The sequence below is a fragment of the Hippocampus comes genome, unplaced genomic scaffold (assembly GCF_001891065.2).
Source record: "Hippocampus comes isolate QL1 unplaced genomic scaffold, H_comes_QL1_v1.1 scaffold225, whole genome shotgun sequence".
In the NCBI taxonomy this organism is placed as follows: domain Eukaryota; kingdom Metazoa; phylum Chordata; class Actinopteri; order Syngnathiformes; family Syngnathidae; genus Hippocampus; species Hippocampus comes.
Genome location: NW_017805197.1, coordinates 252,584 through 262,221, shown reverse-complemented (window position 1 = coordinate 262,221; position 9,638 = coordinate 252,584). Strand labels below are relative to the sequence as shown.

Genomic DNA, 9,638 nt, shown 5'->3' with positions numbered 1-9,638 from the left:
CCGGTCCACGGTTTGGGGAAGGGCGGGGGGGGGGGGCATGTTTTTGAAGCACGTGGACTCTCGATTTTTCTTTTCTCGAGCTCCGTGGTGGGAGACGCAGCACGTTGGAGCGGCACCCCAGCCGCTTGCTCCTCGCGCCGATCAACAGGAAAACACGCTGAACACATCGTCCGCGCGTCTCCTCAATCCAGACCAACTCCTGCACTGACCATTCCTACGTACATACAGTCAGCACCTCACCTGATGCCACCCCCCTCCCACCCCGCCCCAATCCTGTTTTGGCTTTAGTCGGTTCAACCCATTTGCCGCATCGACTTCGGGCAAAGAACCTTCGAGTAACCTGCTTGTGATTTTTGGGCCGAGGTGGTGACCCTGTCCGGCCAACGCATCGCATCCACGCCGGGACATGTCTGGAATGCAAATCGGATCTTCGGGGACTTGAGGTTCATCCATCGGAGAACCACGCCCGCAACACATCGGCGCACTCGTCGCAGGTGGACGGCGTCAGAGCTGACTACAGTATGCCAATCGCAACCCGTTCCCTTTGGGACTCATTTAGCATTGACGTTAGTCACTTAATTGGCCAATTATAAACAGCACAAACAATGTCGCTGGACGAGATTCGTGTCTTGATTACGCACAAAGCATTAGCAAACAATTCGTCCCGTTCACCAGAGGAAGGAGTGGCGGTTGAACAATTAAGGCCTCGCCTCAACGAGGGCAGGACTCAAGTGAAGGTCACGCTCGTTACAAATGATCACGAGCCGGTTAGGAGGCAACATATAACGTTGGAGCAGGACCAACGGAGACACACATATAGATACGTGCGCACACACGCGCGCACACACACAAGCACACACACACATCCTCTGCAGCTCCGCGCAGGGTATCGACAGCGCGGACTCGCCTGAGCCGGCCGGGTAAGTACTTTTCATCTTCTTGAAGTCATTTCACACACATTTGGCTTGCGATTGGTAGAATGGCACGTGAGGGACCGATTTGGTGCGCTTGGTTTTGTTTGTCCAATGAGGTGGTCGAGTTTGGACACCGTAAACCTTGAAGCGTCAATCTTCACAAAACGTGACTTGTCGAATGTGGGAAAGGCTGATGTTGACAACAGTTCAAAAAACGAAAAAAGTCTCGTTTGCGTACTTCACTCCGCAAGAGCAGAAAAGATCAGCCCGGCGTCAAAAACAGTGTGAACAAAGAGAGGTAAAAGGGGAGCATGGGCACAAAGACAACACGCCAGCATTTGTTTGTTTGTTTGTTTGCAGCACTGCGTTCGCTCCGGGCGTTGCTCGGATTTTGCGGGTGATCGATGCACCGGTCCGGACGGTTTGCAAACGGAAGAAGGCCGGGTGTGGCGGGGACCGACATGTGAATGCGTGCCGCGGCCATCGATTGGCTCAGAGCGGTCATTGAAACGGCCGACGGAGGTTTTGTTTGGGAGGGCCGCCATCGTCGCGTGCTCATCGCAGAGCCCGAGGGTAGCCGGAACAGATGCCGGGAGACGTGTCAGCGCACACCCCGGGGCGGGCTCTGGCCCGCCGACATTTAACCCGTCGTCTCTGCGCGACTCGAAACAAAAAGCCGCGGAACCGGTTCGGCTCCTCCGCCGAACAACGGCAACGGTCCGAGTACCAGTGCTGAGGTGCTCGCCCCGGCGCGGCAGAGGCAAAACCCTCCGGACTATTCTCCCCGCGCGGAAGGTCGAAGCGCCACCCGCCAGTTGGCACCGTTTTGTCGAAGCTGCGTGGACTCTCCGGACTGTTTCGAGTCGTTGTCTTCGGGCTGGACGCAGGAACGGCGAGAGGTCCGGCTGGGACGGGGCATCCTTTCCGCTCCTGTCCATCCCATCCGGAATTTGGCACCCCCTCCCGGCCAATCGACCGCATCCAGTTTGATTTCAGCTAAACAGTTTGTCGCAAAAACCCGACTGCACGCCTTACGAATTCGGTTGATGACACGGATACGTGCCGCCCCGCTGCTCTTCCCCAGAGCTGATGTGTCCGACCTACGAACGCGAGAGCGCAGGCACATGTGCGGCCGGGAAGTCGAATCTCGCGCGCTTTCCGAGAGCAAGCTGTCTTGTTACTCGGAGAGCCAAACGTTCCCCGATTCGACTCACTCCTACCCCCCGCTCTTACTCGTTGTTCAAGAAAGCCAAAGCCCAACAGGTTGGGTTGAAGCTCCGGCATCTTTACCGATGTCCAGAAGTTCGCCACGAATGTCACAGAACTGTCATGTTTCGGTTTGTGACCAACAGGTGGCACTGTGGGGCTTTTCCCTGCAGCTGCACACCTGTTGGTCGTTAGGTAATTAGTGCTTTAAAAGGACTCCCAGCCCGACGGGTCGTTGTTTGTGTTTGCTGCTGTCGTGTTTGTTCTCAGTCATATTTCGGTTATGGTTAGCTTTTGCTTCCGTCATGGTTTTGTTTGCTACTTTGGATTCTTTTTGTTTTCAGGACTTTGTTTGCTTCGGATTTAGTTTTCTGTGTTTTAATACAATTCTGTCAAGTGCACCCTGCTCGTCCCTCTTGCCTGCTTTTTGCGGTCCACCACCACCTCGCAACCTGACCGGAACTTTGCGCGACCGGTTCGTAGGAGTATCTTTCTGGCCATTTATGAAGCATAAAGTTCACCCCTGCAACGTCAACTCCCCTTTGTAATAATCATCATACACTGACAGAGACAAGGGAGGGTAAAACAGACATGTTCGTGGTCAGCATTACTGCAGTTTTTCTGACAATTTGCCACTTTTCATTACATCAGAAAGTCCAAGCAGTTTTTTTAGAAAAGAGGAAACATTTGGGGAATCAACGAAATTTTGCCTTCATAACACCTGAGTGTTCTTCTTTTTCTCTGGTCCTCATTTCGACAGGAAATCACCACATTTGCTTTGGCACAACAGGGGACAAAAAAGCATGACAATGATTCTTAAGACCTTGGTTTGTGTACTGGTGTTCTTTGGTAAGTAATCTGAAGGGAATATTACAATCCAGAGCTTTGTGTCGCGATGTTAGATATCTGACAAAAGTGCTCCATTGAAACAGGAACCATGGCTGAGGGACTTGAGCGACATGGCGCCAGTGGTCGAGTGCTTCTCCAGGTAACCCCTGACCCCCAGGATCCCGACGCTTCGGCCAGTGTCACCCCACCACCCGACGGTCTAAGCACTGACCCCCCGGGCCCCGACACTTCGACCAGTGTCAGCCCGACGCCCGACGGTCAAACCACTGACCCCCCGGGCCCCGACACTTCGACCAGTGTCACCCCGACGCCCGACAGTCAAACCACTGCCCCCCCGGGCCCTGACACTTCGACCAGTGTCACCCCACCACCCGACAGTCAAACCACTGCCCCCCCGGGCCCCGACACTTCGACCAGTGTCACCCCGACGCCCGATGGTCAAACCACTGACTCCCCTGGCCCTGGCGGTACAACCGATGAAAGCCCGACATCTGACGACACACCCACGACTGAAAGCACAACCACCCCAACTCAAGAAACCGTTCAAGAAGTTGCAATCCGAAGATCAGCAGAGACGGCCGTGGCGGCGTCCTCCACTGCAGCATCGACGGCAGCGTTATTGGCCAGCTCAGCTGCGGCGGCAACGGCCGCAGCTTCAGGGGGATCCTCACAAGCAGAAGCGGCGGCGGAAGAAGCTTCGTCGGCTGCCGAGGAGGCAGCCGATGCTGCGCTGGAGTTTTCACAAGGCGCAATCAGTGCAACCGCAGCAGCGGAGGCGGCAGACAATGCAGCGGCCGCTTCCGAAATTGCCGCCACAAGAGCGCAAGAAGCTGCGGACGGAGCGAGCGGGGACCTGGCCCCGCTTGCGGGACAACTCTCGGCGGCGGCCCAAAACGCGGCAACGATAGCGAGATCAGCCGCGATGACGTCTGCCCTAGCGGCAAATGTTACGGGTTCTGGAGTCACGGCGGAAAATGCAGCATTGATCATCGAAGAGGCGAGAAATGCCACTCGAGAGGCCGAGATGGCAGCGCAAGAGCTACAAGAGTTGCTCAATGAAGCAGACCTCCCGCCAGATGTCGAGGCCAGCGTAATACGGGCCATTGAGGCGGCCAACAGCTCGGCTGCCTTGGCACAACAAACGGCAGCGCAGGCTCAAGCTGCGCTCGACACAGCAGACCGAGCTGTGGCGCCAACCGGAGGGGATGCGGAAGCCGAGTTGGCTGGCGAATTAGCTGTCCAACAGATCCAGAGTGCCGCACAAAGCGCGGCGGCGGCGGCGGAGGCTGCCGGAGTGTCAACTGCGGCTGTCCAAGCCTCAAGGGAAGCCTCCCTGGCGGCGGTGGCAGCGAGCCTCGCCGCCTCGGCGGCGACCGTTACCGCGGCAGGCACGGGAGCGGATCTCGACGATCTCATCGATGCCGCCTTGGACAGCGCAGATGAAGCAAACGCTGCGGCGTTGTCGGTGGCAAACGGAGAAGCGGACCCGGAGGAGGCTCGAGATGCCGCGGCGAGAGCGGCCGAGGCGGCAGAAGCGGTGGCCGAGGCAGCGGAAGCGGCGTCGCCGTCAGGAGGCATTGATGCGGAAGCGGCACAGGTGTCGCTCGACGCGGCGGCGGTGGCCACGCAAGCGGCCATGGGAGATCCAGGAGAGTTTTCCAACACTGCAGAACAACTTTTGATAGTGTCAAGAGAAGCCGAAGAGCTATTTTCGCGCGAGCCGTCATCCACGCTTACCCCGGAACAGTTTGCAGCCATTCAGGGTGCAGGAGAGGTCGCGTTGCTGGCAGAGGTTGCCGCAATCACCGCCGAATCGGCAGACACTTTATCAGGCACACAGAGTTTAGTGAGGGTTGCAAATGTGACAACACAATCGGCGAGGGACGTGGTGCAAAACCTTCCGGAGAGAACGGCACTCAGCTTGGCGCAGGAGTCATTAGGGGTCGGCTTGACCGCCTCAGCCGCTGCTATCACCGCGACGTGCTCGGCGGCGGCGGCGGCGGCCGGCTCAGGAGCAGAATCGGCGGCCAGAGACGCGTTAATGGCCGCAGAGGACGCGGCGAACGCCGCCATCTCACTGACTAACAGTGAAGTTACCCTGACCTCGGCGGTGAACGCCGGACTCGCGGCCAGTAACGCAGCCGGCGACGCGGCCGACGCAGCCGCGGCAGCATCTGATAATGGATCAGCCTTGGACGTAGAATTGGCAAACGTGGCCGCGGAGGCGGCCGGAATCGCTTCCAGGGCGACGGCGGCGGCGCAAAACGTGGCCTCTGCCACCGTATCGACGCAAACCATCATGGAGGCCCGCGAAGTGGCCAGGGAAGTCGACGTCGACTGGAGAGCCTTGACAAGCAGGTTGCAAGGCATGTTGGACGATGCTTCGCAGGGTAACTTTGATGAGCTTATAACTCAGCTGGCCGTCCTGAACGTGGCGTCAATAACGCAGGCGTCCACCGAATCTAGCAGACAAGCGGCAGACCTGGCTGTGATGACGACCATGGCGGGACGACCTCTCGACATGGAGACGGCCACCATGCGGTCTCTGGCCTACGTGGCGGCCTCGGCTGCCAATTTCGCAACGAGGGCGGCAAACGCGTCCTTGATCATATCGACGCAAACCAGCGGCGCCAGCGTCCCGATGCTCTCATTCGCCGGCACAATCGCCGCCGCCGTGCTCGCGCTGGTCTTGTGACGTGCGTTTTAAATCTTGTAAATTTGTACATTTCCACAAGAAATACGTCTTTTCATCTTTGTCTGACACTTGATACTTCATACGATTCGTTCAGTTGCGCCGGCGAAAGATGAACGTGCTTTTGAAAGTCAGTTCTAACGAAAGCGACAACGCGGGCACGAGTTGTGCTTCGACTTCTTTTGGGCCGGACTGCAAACGGCGTTTTGGAATTGGGCGCAAGGCGAAAATCAGAATTCATGAGCGCTAAAGGAGTGACGAGTTGGCCTCTCCTCCCACATGATCGTGAAGCCAAGCGGCGCGTCTGCTGGAAGAAATGATTGTGCGAGGCTTCCGATGTTTCACATGACGTTTACAATAGAAGAAATGGAATCTCAGCGTCATGGCAGAATAGACGCTCTGTTTCACACGCCGACGTTTTTTTTTGGGGGGGGGGGGAATGGCCGCACCGTTGACCCTTTCTTGGCTCGACACTATTAAAAACAAACAAGAAAACCAGACTGAATGTTTCGTTTCTGCCTCTCCATCCACACCACAGCTTGGCCACGCCACTTCGATTTTGACACCAAACCACCTCGGAACAGAAGAGGAATGTCTTGATTGACAGTGGAACAGGTAGAACAGAACTGATGGCTTTCTGAAGGCTCTGTAAAACGCTGTCATGGGTAGCCAATGCGCGCACAAACACACCCACACACACCCATATGGCATTTCACAGTCTGGCAAATGAGCTCACATATTTATTTGCATATTTTGAATGAGTTGACGTCGCATGAGCGGAATGGAGGCTTGACGCATTCCTGCAGTCATGTTTGAAGCTCCCGCGGGCTGCGGCCTGGAGCATAAAAGCAAGAACGTGTGGCCGGTCAACACCGTTGGCCAGAGCAGAAGATAGGCGTGTTCAAAAATCCGTTTTATATTTCGCCAGAAGATGACAGCAGAGCTGCGGCACCGAGCGCGCCCTTGGAGCGCTGTCGGGCGCTCTGAGCAATTTCCCAGCGCAGCACTCACGGCATGACGCATGTGTGACCCCTCCCAGCGCATTTCTTAAATGGAGACCGCCGCCTGCTTCCGGGACAAGTGCAGATCGCCGCCTCTTTTTACCCAAACACCAAACACCTGTGGCTGCTTCATGGCCGCCTTCGACAGCAACGGCATCTTGCGTTTGCATTCTTTTTGGAAGGAAAGAGCTTCAGTCATGGCATACAGTACACGTCATTTGCCGAGCACACGCGAGAGTTACTGAAAGTCACGTGCTGTGAAACAAGAGTTGCAAAGACCACGCGTGGCAATTCCGGAGGATGTGCTGTGAAAAGAATCGAAGGAATGGGAAATTCTTTGGGATGCTCGGGCAGACACTTTTGTCGTGTTGAGAGCAATTGCAGCTCTGGCAGACTCAGGTGCATTTTACTCCCAAAAATTCGACTCCGAAAAGGACTTTGTTTGTGCCCGCAGTCAACTTGGAAGAGAACCAATAGTCCCTCTCCGAGTCATGTATTGATTGTAGCCCAGGCCATTCAGATGGACCTTTCGACGTTACTCATGGAGAGGAGGGGGCGGGGCCTCACAATCTCACGGTTCTTGACCCGCCAAAGTGTTACTCATAGGGGGGGAGGCGATTGTACTTCAACTCCATTCGAGGGACTCCGGAAAAATGACTCGGCCGATTTGACTGTGGATCGTTGCCTGCCGCGGCCTGCCCGCGCGCTCTCCAACCGAGTGGCGGAGGCCGCAGGCAGGCCGACCGCAGGCAGGCCGACCGCTGTGCGGCGCGCTCTGCTGTCTCAGCAATTCTGAGGAAAGGTGAGGAGAACCCGGCCGACCACCGGGTGGCAGCAGAGGACACGCAAAGCTGCGCTGAGAAGCGCTCCCTCTCCCCTGGAGAGCAGCGAGTGACGATTGCAAAAAAAAACGCAAAGAAGCGCTTTGCTGTCCTCGGCGGGCCTTTTGGACCCGCTGGGCTTCCTGACTCCTTTTCCTCCGAGCGCCGCCACCCGCCCATCCTGAGGTTGACGCGTGGACCACTGGGCCCAGCCCGCCCGGCAGCCCCTTTGGGCCGGTCTTTTGGCTCTGACGAACTCGTCGTTCCATCGGGTGGCTCTCCGGCCCTGCTGAACCCAAGAGCTCAAAGCGAATGAGCCAAGCCACCGAAGTGGGTCCCAGCTCCTCCCCCCGACCTGACCGGATCCAGCTTTCTCATCCCCCTGGAATCAGACAAGTCTGGGGAATTCCCCCCGTTCCATCGTTTGTCTGACCAACGGCCACTGCAGAAGGCCCCCGCCGTGACTTTCCCACCCAGCTTCTCCGGGTCACTCATGAGCACGCTCCCTGGACAGGAATTAAAGGACCCCCCTTGCTCGTCGAACATTTGCCGACGGCATGCAATCAGCGGCTGATAACGATGTGCTCACACGAGGGAGATTCGTTGATCTGGCCAAAGCGTTTGACACGGTTGAGCGCGATCTGCTTTTCCGGAAATGAGATGCTGTTGGTCTCTCCACCGATTCGAAATTATTTTTTCAACTCTTCCCTTCACCTGAGAAATGTATCCGTTTCCTTTCAGGGTCGGCAGCCAGACTTCAGGCTGATGAGCAACGGTGTCCCGCAAGGTTCAAGTTGAGGTCCTCTTCTCGATCTTGATCAAGGAGGCTGTTCCGACGCTCGCATTCATCATCATTTGGCGTCGGAGTTGGGATATCCTCCAAATTCAACAACCATTTCAATTTCTCCCTGTGGCTCTCCAATAAGACGTAAGATCGCGTCCCTCGTGCCACCGATTGGCTGCGTCGTGCCACTCGCGTCTTGTCCAGCTGTACCCGGTTGTCTCGTCAAGTGGCTTGGATTTCCTTGCCGGGCTACGTTCAGTCCGGCTTGGTTCTTGGTTCTTGATTGTTGCCGCCGCCCTCGCTGTCGTTGTCTTCCGTGGCTTTCCCTGTGCTTTGGAGCGCTCCATCTCGTTTGACACCATCCCCGCAAGTCAGCTCTACCTGTGGCCAGAAAGCACAGCGACGAGAGTCTCTTTGCCCAAATGCACACTCAGGCTTTGGCCCGCGCCGCGCCCGAAGCTCACGAGAAAGTCAAGTCGGCGCTCCAGTCATCCAATTCATCCGAGCTCGCCCCGGAAAGAGTCCGTCATCGATGAAGGCGGCGGCCGGGTCCTCATTGCGCTCCAAGTTGGAGCCTCTCGTTGCCTGTCCGCCACTTGAACATCAAAACCGGCTTTGGGAAGATCCTCCGAGACGCCGAGTGTTGAACGCCAAGCGATCCTTAGATTCTCTGACGCGCGGACATCAAACGAGCCGCTCCGTCACGGCTCTTTGTCAGGTCATTCGCCGTTGTTTGACTCAACTCACAAAGGTTCTCTCTTCTTATCTCAAGGTCATCAAGAGGGAGTCTGCATTTTCTCGTTTGTTGCGCCAAGGCTTCAAGTCACTAACAGTAGGCGACATTTGTTTGCAGGCGCACTGTCAAATCCGCCGGCTGTTCAGGGAAATATTTTCCCCAGATTCCAAGTGGCCACCTCGCCGCTGCCTCAGGGTGGAAATTGTTTGGAGCGCGCACGAGGCTTCGGCGCCAAGGAAGTAACCTGTCGCGCGGGGTTTGTCTAGTAGAGTTGCGTGTGGGCCATCCGCCCCGCGCAAAACTTTCCGCTGCTCCCCGCTCTCCTCTTAGCTCGGTTATTGGCTCCCGCTGGAGTGAGATTGCCTGAGCGGCGTCCCGTCACACCGCTCTGGCACGTTTGTGGCACGCACTGCCCTGGCAAATCCAACACGCAAAACATTAAAATGTCCCGGAAGAGAATGGCCCCTTGGGAACTTTTTGGAATGTTTTGAAACACAATCCAGTCAATGACCGGACGCATCGCCGGAGGCAGGAGGCGTCCCCCTGACATTGCTCGCCTCACTCGAATGCATTGATTCCCCCCCCCCCCCCCCCCCCCGCCACACACCCGCCTGCGGGCCTCGTCCGCGCAGCAG

The 9,638-nt window shown here is 56.8% G+C and overlaps 1 protein-coding gene across 1 annotated transcript; it reads left to right on the top strand.

Annotated features, from left to right (window-relative positions):
• The first annotated feature begins 744 nt into the window (after positions 1-744).
• Positions 745-6,021, top strand: LOC109515173 (mucin-5AC-like). Its single transcript, XM_019868781.1, has 3 exons — positions 745-915; positions 2,880-2,969; positions 3,053-6,021. Exons 2-3 carry the CDS (start codon positions 2,924-2,926, stop codon positions 5,662-5,664), a joined length of 2,658 nt encoding a protein of 885 aa, XP_019724340.1. The 5' UTR covers positions 745-915; positions 2,880-2,923; the 3' UTR covers positions 5,665-6,021.
• Positions 6,022-9,638: the final 3,617 nt, after the last annotated feature.